General features: G+C 37.4%; 1 protein-coding gene across 1 annotated transcript; it reads left to right on the top strand.

Annotated features, from left to right (window-relative positions):
- Positions 1-191: 191 nt before the first annotated feature.
- Positions 192-23547, top strand: LOC117402983 (ras-related protein Rab-10). Its single transcript, XM_034004759.3, has 6 exons — positions 192-836; positions 13739-13799; positions 15153-15291; positions 16826-16915; positions 21139-21240; positions 21708-23547. Exons 1-6 carry the CDS (start codon positions 710-712, stop codon positions 21792-21794), a joined length of 606 nt encoding a protein of 201 aa, XP_033860650.1. The 5' UTR covers positions 192-709; the 3' UTR covers positions 21795-23547.
- Positions 23548-25223: the final 1676 nt, after the last annotated feature.

Raw genomic sequence — 25223 nt, forward strand, 5'->3', positions numbered from 1 at the left:
TGTACACAGTAGCAGGATAGATAAAGCCAAAATGGCAAACGGACGTGTGCAGTTTCAAAACATTCTCCGCTCTTCAAACCCTAAATTTGGCGATTTTGTAGCCAATCATAAACCAGCTTCAGTCAGATAGACACACATTGGCACCAATGAGTGGAGAAAGGCAACGGCGAAAGGCGGAGACAAGGCGTGTCACTAAAATCCAGGGTGTCGCCTAGGGGCTCCATTCGAAGGCGACGGCGGTCGTCTGTGTTTGAGTATGAAATAAAGAGAAAAGGAGAAACATATCTGCGAGAGAGTAAACTAAACAAAGTTCCAACTTTTGACAAAAATAACATTCTTAATTACCGGACTAGAAGTGGTTGGCATGTGGGGGGAAAACGAGACTAAATTAGCGAGTAGTTTGAAGAAATTGTAGCAAGTCTGGTTAAGAGGGGAGCCATTTTGTCCCGACTGAGGGAAAGAAAGAGTGAAAAAAAAAAGAAATAGGATTGGAAATAAATCAATAACATATAAAGAACACCAGCTCAAATCTAGAAAAACACATTGCAACTCCCATTATTTGTAATACTAAATCGAGGATTTGAGAAGGAAATTTATATTACGAAGCTGTTAATATAAAGGGTTTTCTTTTTCTATCGGATCTCATTGGTTTGTTTTTTGCTTTTTTTTGAACGAGTCATTATTATCTTTTAAAATTATATTCTATTAAATGGCGAAGAAGACGTACGACCTGCTGTTCAAGCTGCTCCTAATCGGGGACTCGGGGGTAGGTAAAACCTGCGTCCTGTTCCGCTTCTCCGACGACGCCTTCAATACCACCTTCATTTCCACTATAGGTAAGATTTGCTTTTATTGTGTGTTATATTTTATATTGTTACATAGAAATACGTGACGTGACTCATCGACCAGTTATCCACCTACTCTTTCTACAGCGACAGTGTAAGAACGTCGACCGGTGTCTACTGTGTGACAGTATTATTTATTTTTTGTAATTTGGGATATGTTATTAAAATATCGTACATCGTTGGCAAAATCAGTAACCGGGCCTTCTGTTTTGTCACCCCAGGGAAATTAAACCATTGTTTTATTTGTATTATTTAACACATGACCTTGTTGTATTTTACAGAATTGTAGTAGTACATCTAGGCCTTTAAATAGTTAGTAAGGCCGCATTGTCATTTGCCCCCAAAGAATGCTATATTCATATCCATTCGTCCATCTGACGAATTCAAGAGGGGGCGTTGGTTAAATACTGTGTGTACCTTGCATATACATTGACCATACCTAATGTATAGACCGACAAACGCAGACCTTTTTCTAAAGATGGGGTTAGTCATATTTGACTCATTCAACATCTCAAAATAGCTGTCACTTTCACTGGCTGCCATCTTGGCTCAATATTAAATATTTACATATATGTAAAGATTTGGGGCCCTAACATGTACTGTAATACTGCATAATAACTTTGTTGCTGGCAGTCTAATTAATATGAAACACTAACCAAACGCAGTTAGTTTTGCTTTAATTTTACCAGCCCACTACTCATGTTTGACAAACAAGAGATTATACCTTTGTTACAGTCCACATTATAAATGCCAAACAGGATAATAGTAAATCCCCTACATATGACAAGTATAGTAGTTTAATATTAGATTGCAGCTTCATGTAAATCCTAGAAATTGCTTTAATTGTAATGTAATATAACTTACAAATGGCAATTTAGTTGAAATAGCGCTTTTAATTATACACTTAAGATATAAAATCATATTGCCATAGTTGTAAGGTTACAAACAGATGCTTGAACTACTTAGGGGTAAATCAATAAAGAACTTGAAACTTCTGTGGCTGAAACTTTGATGGTTTATAATTAAAGTTGTGATGCAACAATTTAGTGAATTACTCATATTGTGCCTTTATTAATGATACATAATTTTAGAATCTTATAGTATATTTTTAAAAGGCAGAATATTAGTTATACAGTTTGTCAGGTGGGGGGTATTCACAGAATATGAGGCAGTATTTTAGCAATATTTATAAATCCAGCTATAGTAATACCATTTATTTTACATGCATTTACATAATAAATGGCAAGCTGTTGTAAATTTGACACGGAGAATGACAAACTGATCTCCCTTATTCCCAGTTTTTACTTTTAAAGTAATTGTTTGGTTCTGTTTATATAAAGAGTATTAACATATTTAACCATTTAAACTTTTTATAGTTAGGAATCACTGCGTCCAATGACAAAGAACATCACAAGAAGTTATCCAATAGAGTGTTGTTACTACTTCACCAGTAACTTGACTAGAGAGTGCATTGAGTGTACAAGGAGACGAATTTCCAGTGGAGAAATTGATACTTTCAGGACTTTATACTAGCAAAGGAGACTGTTTCCAAGTACACTAGAAACACCATGTACTCTAGTTCTGGCTATTTTATTTCCTGTAATTATGGACCTTTTGTGATGTTTCTTTATCTGTAGTGTACTGTTTTATAAGGTGAATCTTGTGTGTGGAGAAATATTAGCATGAGCAGAAGTGCATGGACTGAGACTGAAAGCGAGTACTGATGTAACCCATTTACACTGACGGTAGTAAATCCATTATAAACTGCTTTATAGTTAACAAATTTAAAATCCAGCTATAATTATTTTCTAATCATTACCAACCTTTTAGTCCATTGTTAATTTCAGTGAAAAGATATACTTGGCTGAGGAAGAGAATACCGTTAAATGGCTGACTGTGATGTCACTGTTTTGAATAGACTTTCGAGGGGTGTGATTTATTGATGTCAACAGTGCAGAGTAATTGGGATGATTCTCCCATTAGCTTGTCTGAATAAGCTGCTCCTTTAGCTCCCCTGATAGCCCTAGTTTTTGAGCCAGAAAGTGCAGTAGTTGATCCTATCTGCTATTTTACTTGTCAGAGTTTAAATCAAATGCAACATATCTAGCTAAATGTTTTTGTCAACCATTTTATGAACTGTTTGTCCACCCTGTAAAACTGTTCTTATTAAACATTATAAAAGCTGGCCTATAGGTCATGCGATCTGGCAGTTTCAAATGACTGTCATCTGATATCCTTTGATTGTGTTCTGCTGTTCCAAGTCTGCCATACTCTATAGTTTGGAACATTCTGGCAATACACAGAATATTTATCAAATGTAAAATGAGTAGGCCTAGTTAGTATTTGGTACTCAGTGTAATATAAGGAACTTTATATATTTAAAATAAAAATAAAAATACATAGTAGGAGTAATTCATATTTTTCAATGGCGTGTGTAAGAATTAACACATCTGCATTTGAGATATTGGCTTTGTGCTCTGTACACAGCTGTGTTCTGTGATTCTCCCTGTCAAGTTCGGTTGTGGGTGTCGCAGTTCTCCACAGTGGGAACTGAAATGCAGAGTATGAGGCCATCGACATTCTATAGCTTGCACCTCACAAACCTGAGCTGTATTCCCTGCGGTGGGGCTGCCCATGTAAGACGAACAGACCTGAGACTCCCGATAAGCCATGCGTGTGCAAAGGACACCGGTACCCGCATCCCCGGGAGTTGGTCATCTGCGTTTCTTGGACCTTCATGTTGGTACTGATATTTCAGTGGTTTTAACTGTGACATTCTGGCAGTGTGTAAACCTTGACTTTATACTGTATTTGTAATTTATGTTTATAAGAAAATCTACAATATAAACACATGTTTTTAGATTAATTGGAGAATTGTTCTTCTGACAATCGTGGGGAAGCACGTTGGCAAATCGTATTATCGTATTCCTTCAAATTTAAGATGCGCTTTTTTTGCTTCTCAAAAATAGCCTGCGTCTTAAATTAAAGTACAGTATAGTGATGCGTGTATTAATATTGCCAACAAAAGACGTGACTACCCGAGTACACAAACAGCAACGTGACTGACTGCCTAGAAAAGACAACAAAGGCGTCTGCCCGAATACACAAACAGCAACGTGACACTGCTGAGAAAAAAACAAACCAAGCTTCCTGAGGAATACCAAGAGAAACTCTTACAATTTGAGCATTTCTAACAAACAGTACCAGCTTGGACAGATCAAAAATGCTGATCAGACCTCCATATTTTTCGACATGCCAAGCAGTGTTCAATGCTGTTGTGCTGTGGAGTGGTGTGGTGTGTCATGCTTGCTGTTGCCAGGGTGTGTGATGTCGTAAGTGAGTGGTGGTGTGTGTACGACAGAGACGCCATCTTAAGTATTATACAGTGCACAGCACAATAAACAAGCTCTGTGGTTAATCTACAACAACGCTGTTTCGTGTCAGTTTTGAACGATACAGCAGCGTAAGTGAGGTTGTATCTTTGTAAATGCATATTTATTTGATATTTTGTTTTTTCCTCAAATTGAGGGTGGTAAATTTGGGCTGCGTCTTAAATTCAAGGGCGTCTTAAATTTGAAGGAATAAGGTATTTGTATTTCTGCATTTAGATCCATGGGACGATGTCAGTTGTACGTAACTGACAATGGCCTACTCTCTCCAGGAGTTCCACACTTGGAACGCACATTTTCAAAATTTAGAAAAGTGTAGTTGGATGACGGTGTGACATACAAATTCTAGAAAAAAGTTCCATTCTGGTTACCAGCAGTTGTCGTAAATAATAATAATATATAATATCTTTATTTTTATATAGCGCCTTTCATCACAAAGCGCTTTACAGAGGTAGGCAAATATTACCTAGTAACATTCTGGAATATTTAACAGAACTACAGTATGTCAACTGTATGTGTGCATTATATTTACTAGAGAGATTTGCAAACTAGACAATAATAGCAAGTGTACTGTACCTGGAGATAATAGATTATGCTTTTTTGGGGCATTTAACTTTAACATCTCTAACTCCATGACAGCCTGTGTAAAAGTTCATTGCAGACAGAATAGCGGTAGTCTCTGTTCTATTCGTAAGGCAGCATGACACTTAGCAGTTAGACTCGTATGCTATATTTTCCGTTGTCCTTGCTAATAAATCTTTAAAACCAGTCAAACCCTTTACTTTAATTCCTGTGCTTGTTTTCTGTCATGTTCACAGTGAATTTCTTGGATGTTCCTGCTGTGATGCTTCTGCTTTAAACACAGCAGTTCAAAAGAAGGTCAGTTATCATGCCTATAAATATTCTAGTTGTGCACATATTAACTGACTGGGAACATTCCCGCATCACTTAGTCTGGGGCATTTCCCTGAAATGAAGGTTTCCTTGGATGGTAGAAGAATTAAGCCCACTTAAAATAAGCTGTTAATCAGAGCTGCATTGGGTATTTCATTCTAGTACACAGTCATATGTGAGCCATTTAAATTCAGTTTGTCAGATTATTGCAGTATTGATTGTATTGGTGGCTCAAACCTTCTTTTGTACATCCTTTTTATGTTTGTTTCTGTTCTTAACCGTAGCAGTATTTTTTTGGACTAGATTTTGCCCACAATGCAGTTGTATTCATTATTGTTCTCTTTGGAAGAGATATGAATGGGGAGCTTGAATAAAGTATTTGTCGTCAAATGATTGCTTGTGCTATGCGCAATGGTAAGTCAGAATACTTTTGGATGGGATAGTTTAAAAGGCAAAGGCTTCCGCTGTTTAAATAGCTCCTGTGTTATTTACTGACACATTACTTCTGCTGTAGATGTTGGAAGTCATAAAAAGGACTCTTGCAACATACAGTGCCGTGAAAAAGTATTTGCCCCCTGTCTGGTTTTCTGCATTTTTGCAAATTTTTCACATCGTATTTGGTCAGATTTTTTTTGTGTGTTGTAGTAGTATATAGAGGGAGTCTGAGAGAAAAAATGACACCAAAGTTTGGTGTGCAAGGTAATCAAACATGCAATCTTCAGGTGTGAAAAAGTTATTGCACCCCCTAGTTAACTCAACCCAATTAAAGGGATAATTAGGGTCAGCTGTTTGATAACAACCAGGCCTGATTTGGGCCAGCCCTGCCCAATATAAATCTGACTAACTTTGGCCCTTACCATCAGAGTGAAGTTGTCAGCACACAGCTTCTTGAGGCACTTCATGCCACGAACAAAAGAAATTCCTGAAGACCTCCGGAAAAAAGTTGTTGTTGATGCCTATCAGTCTGGAAAGGGTTACAAAGACATTTCTAAGGCTCTGGGGCTCCACCGAACCACAGTCAGAGCCATATTGTCCAAATGGAGAAAGTTTGGGACAGTAGTGAATCTTCCCAGGAGTGGCCGTCCTGCCAAAATCTCTCCAAGAGCAAGGCGTAAAATCGTCCAGGAAGTCACAAAGAACCCTAGAACAACATCCAGGGATCTGCAGTCCTCTCTCTCTCCTCGGCTAAGGTCAGTGTTCATGACTCCACCATCAGAAAGACAAAATGGGCAAAAATGGGATTCATGGCAGAGTAGCAAGGCGGAAACCATTGCTCACTAAGAAGAACATGAATGCTCGTCTCAAGTTTGCCAAAAAGCACCTGGATGACCCTCAAGAGTTCTCGAACAATGTTCTATGGACAGATGAGTCAAAAGTGGAACTTTTTGGCCGACATGGGCCCCGTTATGTCTGGTGAAAACCAAACACTGCGTTCCACAGTAAGAACGTCATACCAACAGTCACCATTACCAACGTTTGGGGACGCTTTGCCATCATTTAAGGAACCATGAATTCTGCTCTGTATCGGAGAATTCTACAGGAGAATGTCAGGCCATCTGTCCAATGAGCTGAAGCTGAAGCGCAGCTGGGTCATGCAGCAAGACAATGACCCGAAACACACAAGCAAGTCTACATCAGAATGGTTGAAGAACAAGAAATATAAAGTTTTGGAATGGCCTAGTCAAAGTCAAGACCTAAGCCCCTAGATGTTGTGGCAGGACCTGAAACGAGCAGTTCATGCTCGAAAACCCACAAATGCCACTGAGTTGAAGCAGTTCTGCATGGAGGAGTGGGCCAAAATTCCTCCACAGCACTGTGAGAGACTAATCAATAACTACAGGAAGCGTTTGGTTGCCGTTATTGCTGCTAAAGGTGGCGTAACCAGTTACTGAGTCTAAGGGGGCGATTACTTTTTCACACAGGGGCATTGGGTGCTGCATAACTTTCTTTAATAAATAAATGAAATATGTATGAAATTTGTTATTTGTTCACTCAGTCTCCCTTTTATCTAATATTAGGTTTTGGTTGAAGATCTGATAACATTCAGTGTCAAATTTGCAAAAATGCAGAAAATCAGACAGGGGGCTAATACTTTTTCACAGCACTGTACATTCTGCAGTGTTTGCGCTAGGCCGCGCCAATGGCCCCCTGAAATAAAATGTCCCGCTGAATTTCTCTTAAAGCGCCCGTGTGTCCCCCTCCCCAGATGCAATAACAATAAAGAGTATTATAAATCACACACTTAAGGATTAGACACACAAATATCTCTACAAAATATATTATCATATTAGCGGCGCTGCGTATATTTTAAATTGTTAAACGACTGAGGCACTTAATTGAGGGTGGCGATTATTCAAGGGCGGCGTTTATCAGAAATACTATCGCTTTTGAACGGTGCAGTATTTTATTACATGATTTAAGGCATTTTAGGAGCGGCACCCTATTATGTGAGAGGTGGGAGTTGGGAGGTCAGGGGAGTACTGTACCAGCGAATCAGGAGTGTGTATTGGTTGCAAAGGAGTGGGACAAGGAGAGGATAGAGAACGGTAGTTGAGTGATGCAGTTGTTTTTCTTAACAAAAAATATTACCTATGAACAGGGTTTCCCCTGGGTTCTAGATTTTTGTAGTCACTAGTGACCTAATCCTTTCTAAAAACATTAGTCACTCCAGATATTCAGTAGTCACTACTGGCGCACAGCTCAAGTCTTCAAGGGTGTTATAAATCCTGTTTTTATTTTATACATTAAATCACTGTATTGACCAAAACAATTATGTAATTAAACAATTTTAATAATGCTCTACAGTTTAAATAAATTGGTCTTTTACAGCTTTAAAACTCAAGAAAGAGATTTATTTGTCCTGAAAAGCTACATATAGACACAGAATGCATTATGAAGTACTTATACTAGGATTTATTAAGAAAAAAAACATTGTTTGAATATTATATACTACAAATCATCTTCATTTTAACAAAACTATATGTGTGGTTTGGTACAATATCCTTGCTTCACTTTTCCAACAAGATTTTCAGCTCCTCTCTGCTATAGATTCAAACTACAACCCTGCGTTTTTTGTCCATACACCAATATCTGAAAGCCTTTTCAAAATCAAATTCAGATATTTTGTCAAGATCAGGCGTGTTTGAGTTGACAGACATTTGCATTAGTAGGTTTACACGGCTCACTTTAAGTTGGTTTCGTAGGTCTGACTTGATTACATTGTAGCGGCTAAAACCACGCTCACAGTCAACTGTTGACATCGGTATTACACTTACAATAGAAGCGATTTTTGTTATGCACGGAAAGCTAGTTTTAAAATGATTATTGACCAACAGTTTTGACCATGTGCCTACAAAGGTGTTTCTTCTGAAATTATCACTTAGCATTGGTTTCACTAGTTTCCACTCACACAGTGCATCATTTTCAGTCACAGGATCAAACAGTTGCTTTGAAAATGCTTTACAGATGTTTACAAGTTCAGTTTCCCCATAGGAGGAAAATTCACTAGATGTTGGTGCTGGTAAATGTCCTGGATCTAACACCGAAAACGCAGAGAAGATTTCACGACATTCGAAACGTTTATGTATGTTTTCACACAGATTGTCTAAAAACTGTGTTTTGAGTTTTGAAAATGTAGCCCTCTGTTCTTGACTGTCTTTAATTACATGACCAGACCATTCAAAGGTACCATTTGGTTCAGCTGGTACAGTGGATTCGAAGTTCTTTAGGTTTTTCCCTGATGCCATCTTTAATTCCTCTAAAGCTGATAATGTAGAAGACAAAGCCATGCTAACATAGCTAAAGTCTATGTTTTGTTTTTGGAATGTGCGACACAAAATTCCAATCACACCCATAACATCAGCCATGAAATGAACAACAGCTATAAATTCATAAGTTCCAATTAACTTTAGAAGGCCACTTGCAAGAGCATTTCCAGGTTGCTGCTTATCTTCCATTAACGCTGCCATCAGGGAGTCTTAAGTTTTCTAGTACAGACTGCACTGAGCCCTCAAGGCTTAACCATCGGGTTTCACACACCTCTTTGAATTTAATCTGGGCTTTGGCTAAAACAAGTTGCATGTTTTTCAGGGTTTGCATTCTCTTCGGACTGTGGCTGTAGTATTTATATATTGATCCCAACACCTCTTGAAATGTGTTGAGATAATTTACATTATGACTAGCTTGACATACAGCCAAAGACAAACGGTGTGCAATGCAAATTCCAAATAAAAATATTGTCATTTAGAGCATTTATTTGCAGAAAATGACAACTGGTCAAAATAACAAAAAACATGCAGTGTTGTCAGACCTCGAATAATGCAAAGAAAATAAGTTCATATTCATTTTTAAACAACACAATACTAATGTTTTAACTTGGGAAGAGTTCAGAAATCAATATTTGGTGGAATAACCCTGATTTTCAAGCACAGCTTTCATGCGTCTTGGCATGCTCTCCACCAGTCTTTCACATTGATGTTGGGTGACTTTATGCCACTCCTGGCGCAAAAATTCAAGCAGCTCGGCTTTGTTTGATGGCTTCTGACCATCCATCTTCCTCTTGATCACATTCCAGAGGTTTTCAATGGGGTTCAGGTCTGGAGATTGAGCTGGCCATGACAGGGTCTGGATCTGGTGGTCCTCCATCCACACCTTGATTGACCTGGCTGTGTGGCATGGAGCATTGTCCTGCTGGAAAAACCAATCCTCAGAGTTGGGGAACATTGTCAGAGCAGAAGGAAGCAAGTTTTCTTCCAGGACAACCTTGTACTTGGCTTGCTTCATGCGTCCTTCACAAAGACAAATCTGTCTGATTCCAGCCTTGCTGAAGCACCTCCAGATGAGTCCAATTTTCAGCTTTGCCCAACACCTGGTCGTTTAATGGTTAGACGGAGACCTGGAGAGGCCTACAAGCCACTGTGAAATGTGGTGGAGGATCGGTGATGATCTGGGGGTGCTTCAGCAAGGCTGGAATCGGGCAGCTTTGGCATGAATCAAGCCAAGTACAAGGTTGTCCTGGATGAAAACTTGCTTCCTTCTGCTCTACAACAATCTTTAAGGAAGTGGGTGTCGGTGATGAAAGCACTATGAGCCGCATTGAGTAGTTCTGGTTAAAATAAATAAATAAATAAATAAATAAATAAATAAATAAATAAATAAAAGTAGTGCTGGATATTTTAAGTACCGCGCAACTTTCGTACATGATTCTCGGCCGCCATCTTTAAGGATTATAGAAACTCAGTACACTGCAGTAAGTAAACAGTTTTGAAAAAAAAGAAATACGATATTACGTCTATCTAGGTGTTGTTTTGCAAGCGGTGACTTTCGCTTTAACTCTTAAAACTCAGCTCCATTCATTTTGGGGCGCCAGCGCACCGAAGGTTACGCACATATTACTCTCACCGTTGACCTACCTGGTTCATGGTGCAGTGTTTTTTTGTTTGTTTTGTTTTATTTGAGCCATCTATGATTATAATATATATATATATATATATATATATATATATATATATATATATATATATATATATATCATATATATAGCAGTGACCAAACATGATTATTTTGGAAAAAATAATGAAAGGAAATTTTGTGGCCTTTCATTTTTTTTTTTTATTTAGTCGTTGCCTATTATTTTCTCCCAATTTGGAATGGCCAATTATTTTATTATGCTCAGCTCACCGCTTCCACCCCTGCGCTGACTCGGGAGGGCGAAGACTAACACACACTGTCCTCCGAAGCGTGTGCCGTCAGCTGACCGCTTTTTTTCACACTGCGGACCCACCATGCAGTCACCCAAGAGCTACAGCGTTGGAGGACAATGCAGCTGTCGGGCAGCTTACAGGCAAGCCCGGCCAGACTACAGGGGTCGCTGGTGCGCGGTGAGCCGAGAACCCCTTGGCCGACCTAACCCTCCCTCACCCCGGGCGACGCTTGGCCAATTGAGCGCCGCCCCCTGGGAGCTCCCGTCCACGGTCGGCAAAGGAATAGCCTGGACTCGAACTCGCGACGCCCAGACTATAGGGCGCATCCGGCACTCTACGCAAGTGCTTTTACTGGATGTGCCACTCGGGAGCCCCTGGCCTTTCATTTGATATGTTACATGCATGCAATACAAACTATCCAGTAGTTAAACATACATAAATTAAAACAGTGAAGAACAGGCGGAAATAGGGCTGAGTGTAGAGTTGTAAAAAAAATGGAGTGCTGGTTAAAAAGAAAAGCACCTTTTTCTTCTGCTGCATGCAAAAACTTCACGTCAGGCAATGGCAAAAGCAGTGGAGAGTGCTCTGTCTCATCACAGTGATGAACAGCTGTAGGTCTCCTGAAAGCAGCTTATTTTAAAGCAACACCAGTGTGAATGATGATGCAGTAATATATATATATATATATATATATATATATATAGTTTTTTATATGCAAAAGTGCCTTTTCTTGCCATTCCCCCCTAAAATTGGCTGCAGCACAGGGGGGAAATCCCCCCTGCACACAAAAATGAAATTCAAGCCCTGCATGTGTGAACTAACTTCAGAATTTAAAATCTGTAAACAAAATGCTGTTATTTAAACCAGAGTGTCCTTGCTGATGTACTTTAATTCAGTTCTGGTTAACTGTGTACATTATTACGGCAAGTAATTCTAACAATGTCAATTAAGAAATGAGTGCAAATATTATTAATTTGCACTATGGTTGGGTGAAAAATGCATTAAAAGTATTCTATTCAGCCAAAACTGCTGCTCATTGCATTCTTCCATTAGGCTTTTTGGTAATTCATCGTGTGGTTGTTTGTGTGGGTGGGAGAGTTTCTTGGGGTCACTCCTGCTGTAAAGTCTCTACCATGCAGCACAAGCATGTCATTCTCCATTACTGTAACTGAAATGTAAATGTAATGTCTACTTCGCAGACATATAAAGTAGAAGGCTTTCTCAATAGGACACTCTTATAAACCAACACTGCAGTAATCAAATAGATTTTACCAGAAAACAGAATTTGATATAAGATGGCCTGTGTGTGTTCTAACAATAGGTTTTATTCATGGGTCATAACTTTTTGAAGTCTTTAGTGAAATGTGTCAATGGACAGAGTGGCTACATTCATAATGCAGAATTGAATACAGATTTAAGCCTGGGACAGACAGGCGTGGTGCGGCACGCAAGGCATTTTGTCGCTTGTATCGCTGTCATTGCTTTAATATGGTGTTGGACAGATCAGCGGTGCTGCTCAAATTGAATCCAGAGCGATTTTTTTCTGGCTGTTGAGCGGTGCCGTCGGTGGATTAACCAATCGCAACCAAGTGGTGACAGCACGTGCTTGGCAGGAAAAATCATGAATTAAACTGTTGTCTACGGAGGTGTCCACGCACCCTTCTGTTTGAGCCCTCCCATATTTCATACAAGGAAAGGCAGGTCAGTATTTTATAAGCACCCTTCCTGTAGCCAATGTGATACTGTTATCACTATATTTTCTAACACTTTAGTAGTAGGCTGCTTGAAGTCAGCAATGTATTGTGAGTTTCTTTGCTAAGTTGATTACACATTTCATACACCTCCATATAGATGACAGAAAAACAAGTTTGATAAACCAATATTTTATTTTAGTAGATTATATGGGGGGATATTACAGCTATGGCCAAAACCTTTGCATCACACCCTATAGAATTAATGTTATGTTAACATATCAAATTACATATTGCTTTGTAGTTTTCCAAAAATTGAAAAATGTGACATTTCGAAATCTCACATGAAATACTGTACTACTATTGTAGTTTCCGGTAGTCTTTTGCAATATCATTTTTTTGGTTTCTTTGATTGCATGATGATAAATAAAATGTCAATTATGTTCATAAACAGACAGTTTGCTTGAAAGAGTTTGGTCTGTTTTGTAATCCTGGCTAAAACAGAATTTCTGGCTGCTCAGAAGTTCTGTTTACTCAGAATATTGTCAGGTGTGCAGAGATGCCAACTGCTAGGTTTTGGCTGTAACAACTACGGTTTTCATGCAGTTGCTACGGGCTAAGCCCATACAACTACGGATTTCATGCAGTTGCTGTGGGCCAAACCCAGTTAACCCTTTGTGGTCCATTTATTAAATGCGCGTCAGGCACGCCAGGTCTAATTTATTTTCACACGTTTGTGTGTGTATATATATATATATATATATATATATATATATATATATATATATATATATATATAGTCTGTAAAGACTGAATATCTTATGCTGAATCTACTTCCTATTTAATTTGAAACACAGTGGTGCAAGGATTAACCCCCCCCCCCCCCCCCCCCCCAAAACCAAAAGGCTTAATTTATCTACGATGTATCCAGAGGCTGTAACACACAAATGATCTTCATAAGTAGGCCTAAATAATATATTTTTGGTGCAAATTTATAATTGAAATAATGCATTGCTCTGGCTTGGTTCATGTCCAATTAGTGTTAACTGTTATGGGTTAAAATACAGTTTCAGCAATTTAAAGACCTATTTATTTCACAAGGCTTTGTCTTACAGAAAAACTGTACTCAACTTCTACATAACTTTTAAAATGTAATATTTGATCACTGGCCTCGTGCATATTCTCAAGCAAATGTATTTTCTCACTTGCATATTTTAGGAATTGACTTTAAGATCAAAACAGTTGAACTACAGGGAAAGAAGATCAAGTTGCAGATATGGTGAGTAGAGTGGTTTTCTGTTTTATGCAAATGTTCTTGTATTGGCTAACCGTTGACAAACTTTTTATAATTTGTACTTGATAGCTTATGACTTCAAAGATGATCCTGTGAATTTAAAAAAATCCAGTAAAAATCTTCTTTTTGGGCTGAATACTAATTTAAGCACCACTGTATAACGTTTTGAAATGTAGACGTAGTATGTTGAAGGTTATTGAAACTCCTTGGGCAAAATGTAACGCCAACAATTACATTTGTCTGTGAGCTATTATGGTTGCAATTTTGTGGTCATGTGATTTGTTTTGTTTTGTTTTCAGATTGACCAAATGTTTTGAGGTATTTGTCATGTTTGATACACATCTTTATTCTATGATGTCTAGGACAAGATGGATCACGTGTATTGTACAAGCCAAAGCTAGACATTTTTATTAGTGTGTTGCTGTGTACATCACTTTCCCTGAATTGCAGCACATTTTCTAGTTTAGTACTCAACTTCAGTATAAAGCGTGAAGCTGGCTGGATTTCTTTTTGGCCAGGGACCAGCAGAACAAAAAGCTGTTCTGCAAAGATGGTTGACTTGAGTATATAGCAGCTGATTAGATACAGTTTATTTTTTCACTGATCAACAATGATTTCTGAAACAAATTCTGAAAATAGGGATTGTGCTTTTTTGTAACAATAATAAGCTGCATTTACTGTATAGAAAAACTGCACTTTGGCTTTTATTGCCACACCCAAAACATGAGCTATTTCCTGTGAAACCTTTGTTTAATGATGTTAAAGGCTTGTTAGTAATATGTGTTCAGATATAGAAAGCAATCTGGGAACATCAGTCACTCAGAGAAAACTACTCCTGCATACATGTGAAGGAGGGGAGGAGGAAAAGTAGTTTAATAGCTGGGCAGTATTTTGTCTACTCCTGATCCGATGAGAACGTATGTCATGATGGACTAGTGTGCATATAAAACGACCATGATGGACTCTTGTTGAGATTTAAATGAGGTGGGGGGAGGGGAATCATGAATTAATTCCAACTATAGTGCAAGTCATTTATCACTCAAGAACCATTTGATGGACTACATTAAGCTACCATAATACAATGTTTTTTTTTAGTTTTTTTTTTGGCGATGTGCCCGATGCTCAAAATAAGTTTGCTGTGGGAAAAATATTTGTTACAGAATTTGTTTTTAAAAACTAACCGTGCAATTTTTTTAAAACCAAAACTATTCATCCAGTTTTGAAACATTTTTTTTTAATATAATGACAATTCCATTTGGAAGACTTTGTTTGACTTTGTACTCCTATCCTAGAATTCACATATATAGATTACATTATTATTTTTCATTTTGTTAACAGGGATACAGCAGGACAGGAGCGGTTTCACACAATCACAACTTCCTACTACAGAGGTGCCATGGGAATCATGCTAGTGTACGACATCACAAATGCCAAAAGCTTTGAAAACATAAGCAAGTGGCTGCGGAACATTGATGAGGTAATTCGGTCAGTAAATGCATTAAAGAGCATGAAGGGTGTGTGTTCTGAATCCAATTAAAAGAATAATAATTGAAACATTCAGCTTGTTGAGGAGTGGTAGAAAGGCTGGGATATCTGAGCTACTGTAGACTTGTGACCTTGAAGTTCTTTTGTTTGTGTACACTTATTTTGTATTGATGTACACTTCAGTAACTAATTTGATTTAATTAGTGCCAGATATCGCTTGTTACTACTAGTTTTTGTATGTGTACAAAATATGTATGTTTATTTTGAAGCTTGCAGAGCTGTTAATTTACTGTCCAAGTAAACACACACACACTTAACTCTGCACAAGCTACCTTTGCAAGGAGACAACACTACTGCTGTCTTAGTGACTTGTATGTAGATAAGGGTAAAACATGCTGGGCCACATACTAGTACACTTAAGGTATTTCTTTTGGTGATGCCTTTAATTAGGATCAACTGTAGATCAGTGTTAAATGCACAAGTTTCAAGACCACAAAGGTCATGTGAGAAGTGAAACTGAATGTTACCTATGTTATGAGTTGTTTGTGTTTTGTTTGTTTTTCCCCTAAGGCTCTGCTGCCCAGTAAGAGGAACTTTACTTACCTTCAGTTGACACTTCTCACCTGAAGCAGACTCGCTTGTGGTCTCGAAATCAAGTGTATTTTATATAAATATTCTGCTGTTACTATCCATACTATTTTGAATTATTTGACATTTGTAATTTGGCTGACATCTTCCTGATATTAAACACAAAGTACTACATATTTTATTTTGAGAATTATGAATTAAAGAATGACATCCTACAGTTCTACTTTTATGCGTGTATTTCCTAATCGGTGTGGAAAATAGCTACGTTGTCAGGCCTAACAGTATGGTTGCAGTCATGTGCAGTCAGGCATTAAGAATAATTAGCACAGCTAGCAATCAGGAGAACAGGCATTCAAAGGGGAAAAGCATCAAAATTAAATCGAGTTAACTACTGTGAAATGTTACAATCCATTTAATGATTGATTTCATTGTTTACTTTCTGGTCATTTACCACACTCTTCAGCATTGTATGTCTGCACAGTATTGCTTGTTACTGGTTGCATTTTTATTTCTACAACAATAGGAATGGAGCAGTAGGAATGTTGCCATGATGAAATAGGATTAACATACCCTCCAGATTATGAACAGCCTAGTTAATCAGAATCCTCATGCTTTTTAAATCAAATATTGTAATATCTCCTAAACCATTTAAGATGGCATCTGTTCATTTCAGCAATAAACCTAATTGTTCTGAAACCCAGGACTGGGTCCAAGACTAATGTGATTTTCTAACTTCTGGGTATTTATCTCTTCCCAAGTACTGTACTGATGACTGCTTCAAAAATACTTTTTTATATGTTATTTTAAACAAACTTCTCAGCCAATCACTGTATGTACTGTTTTGTGTGTAGGAATTCATTCCAGTGCTGTTCTAGGTCAATTAGTGTTTACTTGTACGATAGTTGTCTTACCCACAATCCATTTCTTTTTTTTTTCAGCATGCAAATGAAGATGTTGAGAGGATGCTGCTAGGCAACAAGTGTGACATGGAGGACAAACGTGTGGTACCAAAGGCAAAGGGAGAACAGGTATGTGAGCGGCCTTGAGTGGTTTCAAGCCTTGTGTGTTTATTTTTATCAACAGTCTTTATAAATAAAACTGTAGCTAAACATTCAAGATAATTATATGACCAGTGAATTATCTACTGGCACTTGCTTATTAACCCTTTGCAGTCCATTTATTAAGTGCGCGTCAAGTCCAATTTATTTTCACACGCGCAGTTAATTTTAGACACGCTGTTTAAAAGTATTTTTTTCCACAGTCAAATGGGTTTTATTTAATTAATGTAGGTTTAGAAAAAATATATAATTACTGGTATTGCATGTTGGTACAGTAATCTGTCGCGTATCCAACTGCGGTGGGACGAGTAAGGGCGGATATGTAAAAAGGTGGATAAATGAATCCTGTTTTAAATACCATTATACACAGCTGTTTACTATATTCACACAATTTATTGTTTTGAGATTCAGCTTTTATTAGGGAGCTCCCCTAAATCCCTTGTAGAGTATTAATGCTTGTGACATCGCCATGTGGGTACGTGCAATCGCTGTTCACTGACAGGCATGAGATTGAAACAGAGGTTGAAGCTGTTACGCCCTGCAGGCAAACAGGATTTATTTACATAACACACTGAACAGCTCAGACACTACCAGCAATGGTTGAGCATGGAGCACATACAACACAGTGTACAAACACTTTGGTAGGATCGACAGTCTCTGAACTAGTCTTTGTTCAATAATAAACTAACATTGCTAAAGAGATTGATCATGACGAATAAACGGTTAGGGCGGAAATATAGCAACCAGTGCTCTCACAAGGAGATGTTGAAATGCTTGTCCATGCATTCATCATGTCAAGAGCAGGTTACTGCAATTCTCTCTCTTCCAGTGTTAGCGATTGCACCTTGAAAAAACTTAAACTGCTTCAAAACTCTGTAGCTAGAATTCTTACAAGGACAAAATCAACTGAGCACATCACCCTTGTCCTGAAGTCTCTGCACTGGCTCTCTGTGAAGTTCTGCATGGACTATATAGTTCTCTTAGTGGTGTATAAATCTGACCAATTGTTTGATCCAATTGTCCCTCATGCTCCAAAGAGCACTTTGCGCTCGTCTAGCGCAGGAATGCTACAGATCCCTAGAGCTAATCTAAAAACATTTGGCTCGAGAGCTTTCTGTTGTTATGCCCCAAAAGCCTGGAATGTTCTCCCAGACGAAATGTGACATTTGGTCAGCTGCTGAAAACCCATCTGTTCTGATCTGCCTAAGTGTTAGAACTGTCACCTGTTCTTTTTATGTGAAGCGCTCTGTGATCTGAACACATGAAGAGCACTACATAAATGCGATGGATGGATGGATGTGACAGGCAGTGTTCCCTCTAAGCTTTTTAGATACTGAGAAATTTTATTTTGACTGACAAAGGGTACATTATCAGTGAGAAACCTTAGGCCACGCATTAAAATGTATTTTTGTTGCATGATACAATTTTGAAACAATATTCCAACAAGTATCTCAGCAATTGTACAATTTCCTTTTAAATTTAAACAAGACAATTATTGTGGCTCTGCCTCTGATTCTGAATCATCCTGATTTATATATGTTAAGGGTGAAACCCAGTGGTCTGGCAAGTCTAGTTTTGCCTGGGCCAATCTAGTTTCGCCAAGGGCTTTTGGGCAAATCCTGAAGTTACCACTTTTTTCGGCACTTGCCCGTTTATTTTATTTAAGCTTTTCTTGTTGTTTTGTACTGCTCCTTTTGAAATATATTTTATGTTCTGTTATCCATTTATGGTGTTTCTGCTATGCAAATGTTTGATTTGATGTTCATAAGTCAAACTTGAGTTTTTTATACGATCGTTTGTCTTTCATTATCATATTACAGCTGTTTTAAAAAGCTACTGGTTAAAATGATTGGTTTGGCGCTTCTAGGTAGTTTTGAAATTCTGGCGCTTCTATGTAAGGGATAAACCACGTTAAGTGTTGAATTGGTAAAATAATCCACCGTTTCGAGTGCCGTTAGACACGAGACACTGGATTATTTTACCGATTCAACACTTACCGTGGTTTATCCCATTTAAAACATTTCTTCCTAATTGACAATTGTTCAATAATGAGAGTAATTGAACTCTAATTTGGTAATTGACATTTATATTAATAGGCTACATTGTGTATGAGTTTGCTGGTGTGCCATCATGAGTTCCAAGTCAGAACCTGAAATCCCTTTGACACAGACAACAGTGTTATAAGTGAAGATAGCAACGAGGACTTTGTTTTAAATTTAGACCATGAAGGTGGCATTAAAAATAAAAAGAATGAAAAAAACAAAGGAGAAAACAGAAAGTAAGCGTTTTGCTGCACCTAAAACGAATGAAGAAGTTAATATCTTTGCAAGCGATCGATTTTCTGGAAGTACTCGCTCAAAATGTAAATGGGCTGTGAATCTGTTTGAAGTTTGGTTAAATGAAAGTAATTCAAAAGCTGACTTTAAATCTGAGATGCATGTAATTAGTGGAGATTTAGTCAATATGGATAATGCTACTTTGTCGTACAGCCTTAGCTGTTTTGTGACAGAATTAAGAAAATGTAACGGAGAGGAGTACTGTGGTAATTCACTATACGAACTTGTAATATGTAGACAGCATTTTCTAAGACTGCAGGGACGCACTTTAAGTTTGTTAAATGACCCAGTGTTTGAAAGTTTTCGCAGTGTTCTTGATGGGGAAAATGAAACTTTTGGCCAAATCAGGAGTTGGTTTGCATAAAAAAGCTAAAGTTATTTCCGAAGCACAAGAAAATATATTGTACTGTACTGTGTGCTGAAATTGGAAATAAATTATGTTTAAACGGTATAAAAGTATAGCTAATTGTTATTATAATTGCTGCTTATTTTTTGTGAATTGTTTGTGACTGTGGTTTGTTAACGAATCCACAGTTTTCTGTGGATTCGTAGCTCAAAGTGTGGATTCATTTATCAACAATACATCTGCCCCGCACTCCCCTTCTCTACAAAGCCACACTGCCACTTTAGTTAGATGATTCGTAGATATAATCCACTGAAAGATCAAAGGGTGACGTCACAGAAATGTTTTAATGTTAATTACTATACACTTAAATGTGTATTTTCGACTAATATTCTGATTACATTTTTACCAGTTTCCAAGCGCTTGAGGTGATATTTCTGAAATGGGTGTTTTTTAAAAGGGAAATAAAACAAAAACTGTCAAAGTATGAGTATTGTGATTTTTATTTATGTTTACCAGAGTATTTATACTTCTAAGTAATGCAGAAAGATTATTCTTCACTGATTAGCAATCAATTATACGACAAGTTCAAAACTGCAAAGTTCATGAGCAGCACTCTCCATAGAGGCAGAATTGCCAGACACCTGCTTCACCCACCTTGTACCAGTAAGAGCGAGCTGTGCACTAATGTGACGTGCATTTTTACAGAGGGAAATCAGAGAATCAGCTGCAAGACAGATGCAAATATGCTTATGCTAATGCTTTGCAAGAATGCTCTCAAAAGGTTTACCTTGATGTTGGAGTCTCAATTTGAGGTTGATATTTATGATAATAACTTGTGAAAGTTACTAAACTGAGTGCGAAGGTTGTTGCCAGTTATTGCGAAAAATGTATGCATTTTAACCTTCGAGGGAATGCTGGTGATGCCCGGATATGCGACTGATTACTGTATCTGTGTTCATTTTGTTGAGCACAACAGACCTATTCAGAAACATTTGTGCTGGTGCTCACTTAGGTGTGCGAAATTAATGATTAATTGTATTGACATTGCACACCTACCATGAGTGAGCACTAGCACTTGAGTTACGGCCGCAAATGTCTGCATGCCTGCCTAGCATTGATAATGTTGGTAATGATTGCATATAAATCTAAAAGCAACCAGATTATCACCAGTGCTGAAGGTAACAATCTTCTTGTAAAAGTAGTCCCTGGAGATGGTGCATGGAATCATTTCTAAAATGAAGTCATTTCTAAAAAAGTTTGTAATGAGTTTATGTATTTCACAAACCAAAACCAACCAGGGATTAAACTAAAACTGGTTGTCACTGTACGCTGCTGTGATTAATCCTACTCCTTTATTTATTTTATTTATTTATTTATTTTTAAACATGTCAGTATAATTCGACAGTAACTTTGCACAATTAGACTTGACTTATTTTTACTTGCATTCTTTCCGCAATTATTTGTTTTTATTTGCGCCACCTAGGTTCTAAAATTAATGTTCTATCTTTCAGATTGCAAGAGAACATGGCATTAGGTTTTTTGAGACGAGTGCAAAAGCAAATATCAACATTGAGAAGGCATTCCTCACATTAGCAGAAGACATACTTCGAAAGGTAAACATTTGCTTCGGCAGGTATTGCACATGGATGCTGCTCAGTCTTTTAAGGTTGTGCAATTAGTCGGAGAAATACTGTAGAAAGTGAGTAATTCAGATTGGCTACCTTGCTGGAAAGAGTAATAAACCAGGGAAGGGGGTGGTAAAATTTAAGAACCAGTGTTCTGCATGGTTAGTAAGCTGTGGGGTGCCACTGTATTATCTCTTCAGGAATACTAAGATTTTTGGTCTGAGCGCTGTAAAACAGACCACAAATGCCTACCACAAACCAAATAATTTTGCTATGTGGAGTATCCACCAAGGCTATATAATACAGTATAATCTAAAATGAATACACTTCAAGATAAATTTAACGATTTAAAGTTTAGTTTATAACTAAAGTTTAGTAAGTTTATATAGATATAGATAGAGATTTTGATTTTGTGCAAGAGCTAACCTAATCTTGTACTAAATGTTTTCTTGCAGACCCCTGTAAAAGAGCCCAACAGTGAAAATGTAGATATCGGCAGTGGAGGTGGAGTAACGGGTTGGAAGAGCAAGTGCTGCAGCTGAACAAGTTTTTCTCTCTTCCTCATCTCTATCTCCTCTCTCTCTCTGTCTGTTTCTCTACGCTGGAAATAAACCACTTTACCCATCTTAATCTTAACGCCCCATACCTCCTTGCCCTATCTTAACCCTCCTTTTGTTCTTCCATTCATGACTGCTTGCTGACAATATCATTATTTCAAAACAAATGTATAGATAATTAAATCATGTCATTTCTTTATGTACCTTCTCAGACTTGCCACTACATCCTTTTTATTATTATATTTCTTTGGTTGTATTATAGTCAACTCCTGATCAACCTCAGCATATATAACAATGGTTTCAAATCTGCAAAAATTGTATCAGAATAAACAGGTTAGAATTAACAGTTTTTGTACAATAGTGGGATTTCATTGTCATTGCAATCTGTATACAAGTGCAAAACTGACAAGAACACTTGTGTAGAACTTAGTTGAACTTCTCTAGGTGGGATTTAATTTGTCCTGTGCCTTACATGGAATTGAAGGAGCATTAACTCAGCCATTTGAAGCGGTACAACTGCTCAAACATGACAGTTTTAATATTAAATTCTTACTGCTTCACCATGGGTGTCGATCTTTGAATTGAACTTAAACAGAAGTGCAAAAAGTTTGAATTTGTTGTTCTGGATAGGAAAAAGCTATTCCCATTTTATCACATAAGCAGTTATTTTACATCATTCGTATGTTTTTTTTTTTTTTTTCTTCATAACTCTTTTGCATGCTGATTTCTTCCATTTGGAAACCTTTGTAAAGATTGCAAAGCTACTCTTTAAAGAAATAGCACTAATTTACACAATGTGATGGGAGTGGGGGGGGGGATAAAGTTTGAATGGCACTCCTTGGAAATTCAAACAGTTTTGCAGATAAATTAAAATTAAGCTTGTTTAAGTTAAGTATTTGTGGCTTATCTTTTTTTTTTATAAACCTTTTTGGAGGCCTATTGCATGTACTAGTGCTGTGTCTTAAATGGTGTAATGTTGCTGTTCTTAATCAATAGTAATTAAACAAATCGTACAAATCTCCAGATCCTGGACCCTTGTGGACAAATCATACAGAATAGATAGTTGTGTCCCCACCCCCACACAAAACACCTAAACCATACTGACAACTGCAGAATTATTATTATTATTATTATTATTCATGTTATTGTAACAATTTTTCTTTGCATGGGCGCTTTCAGATTTACTTTTATATAAGAATGACAAATTCATTACAATGGCAGCCAAGGTTTGTGTGAAATTGAAGTGTGGTTTTAAAGCAAAAACATTAGCTGGAAAAATTAAGTCTGTGCTTATTAATATAAGCTTTTGCAAGTTACTCGTAGTACAATTGCTGTCATTGTGTTCAAGGCATTTGTGTGACTTCATCTAAAAACCAAAGATGGACCCAAAACTGAGTGGGGTTGAGTTTCGGAAATACAAAGCATGCTACTCGGTGTTTGTAAATATGCACAGCAGTGCTTTTCTGTTAAACCTGTACTTTATGCAATGTAAACTGAATCTTTTTTTTTTATAGGCTCCTTTTAAAATAATAAGCTTGTATGTTTTGTTTTTGTTTATTATTGGCAGCAGAGCTTCTCTGTATGTACTTAAGAGATCCTGCATTTGAAACGGTGTAAAGAACAAGTAATCGCATTCATAAAACCATGTTCCACTCTGGTACTGGGTAATAAGGGGTTTAGTTTTATTCTTCACAACTAAAACTACTAAAAATGTCAAATAAACTGAAATATTTCTAGATGTTTTATTGCATGAAATGCACTTGAAATGGCTTCTGGTTTCAAATAACCATTTTACATATTTTTTTTACAAAGTGCAATTAATTTGTTTCTCATTCATTTGTGCGACATGCTACATTGCACAGTATATGATGATTGATGAATAACCATAGGGGAAGGCAAGGTTATGAATCAATAACATGGCCAAATCTTAATGGGTGACTCGTTTCTGAGTATTTGCCAGACCCTTATGGCCACCTGTTCTTACCAGTACACCAAAAAATCACAAATACTGAAAAGCATAGGAACAGTTCAAAAAGTGAAATATAGTCAGGGGTTCACATAACTGGTACGTATGCGAACCAATAAAGAAAAATACGAACAATGTAAAATACAGAAAGTGACAAGTGTTTGGGTTTTTGCTTTTGAATCCACAGGACGGCAATGTGGTGGTAGGATATTGAAATAAATAGAGAATGTGTGCTGCTCTGTTAAAAATTGTAGTAACCAGAAATCCTACTTAAACATTTGGAACTTCTGGTATCTGACACTGCCATCCCAATTGTTTGAACTGTCGGAGGAGGGGGTGGAGCTAGACAGCGACTTAGAGGATGAACCCCAATTTTGCTGCATACCAAACCATTTCTGCTGGTACTCACATGAGACCCTAATGTTAAGTTATGGGAACCCCTGTATATAGTACTTAATAGCAATTTTGTAAACATCATGCATTGTACAGCTTATCATATAGCTTGAGGGTAGTCTAATAATATACATTTTCATGTCAATAATTTAAATACTGCACTGGGTAGTTCATATATAAAGCTATTTTCACAGTTATCACACAATTCACAATTTCCGTGAAACGTACCCATTGCTGTGTAATGTGTTTCCCATTGTCATGTTCGTGCATTTTTTTATTCTTTAGTAGAATCGGGAGGCAAACAGGAGAACAAATAGATTGTATAAACTTCTACAGTGTGTTGTTAGTGTACTGGCTTACAGGTTTTCACATACCCAGACAACCTTTGATCAAGTGTAATCACACAGACTTGAGTTTATTCAAAGTTTAATGAATTTGAGTATATATTTACTCCTTCGGTTTAGTAACAGTTAAATGGATCGAATGATTGCAGCTCTATGTCGAAATCCTAGCTTATAGACAGTCCGGTGTCTTTGCAAACAAACGACCTTAGGCAGTCTAAATAGCATCATGCTTCAATGTAGGTGAGATATAAATTCAAGGTTATGCTTACTTTCTGGCAGAGAGGTATGTCAAAATGTAAAACAACAAAGAAAAGACAGTTGTCTAAACTTGAGGCTCTGAATACAACACCAGCAGTCAGCTTTGCAGAGAGGTCTTCAGGAGATGGATCAGGCAGGTTTGTGTTACTAAGACTGGCTGATGACTAAACTACAATTTTTTGTCCTTTGTAAACCTAAACATCTGGCTTTTTAGACAGCCTTTATCTCTAAATGTAATAATATACCACGTTTTGGTGCCAGGCTATTCCTTAAATGTATAATATGCAGTACCAGGCTTTTCCCTATTTTTCTAAGACAAGGATATAGGTGGTTATGTATAAAACTAATAACATATTTAGCTGGTACCTTGAAGTACTATCACTTGTTAAGATAAAAGATTATAAAGGTGAGGGGCCCTGGATTTAGAACACCTGTTATGTCAGCGAGTTCTTC

The sequence above is a fragment of the Acipenser ruthenus genome, chromosome 5, assembly GCF_902713425.1.
Source record: "Acipenser ruthenus chromosome 5, fAciRut3.2 maternal haplotype, whole genome shotgun sequence".
Taxonomy (NCBI): Eukaryota; Metazoa; Chordata; class Actinopteri; order Acipenseriformes; family Acipenseridae; genus Acipenser; species Acipenser ruthenus.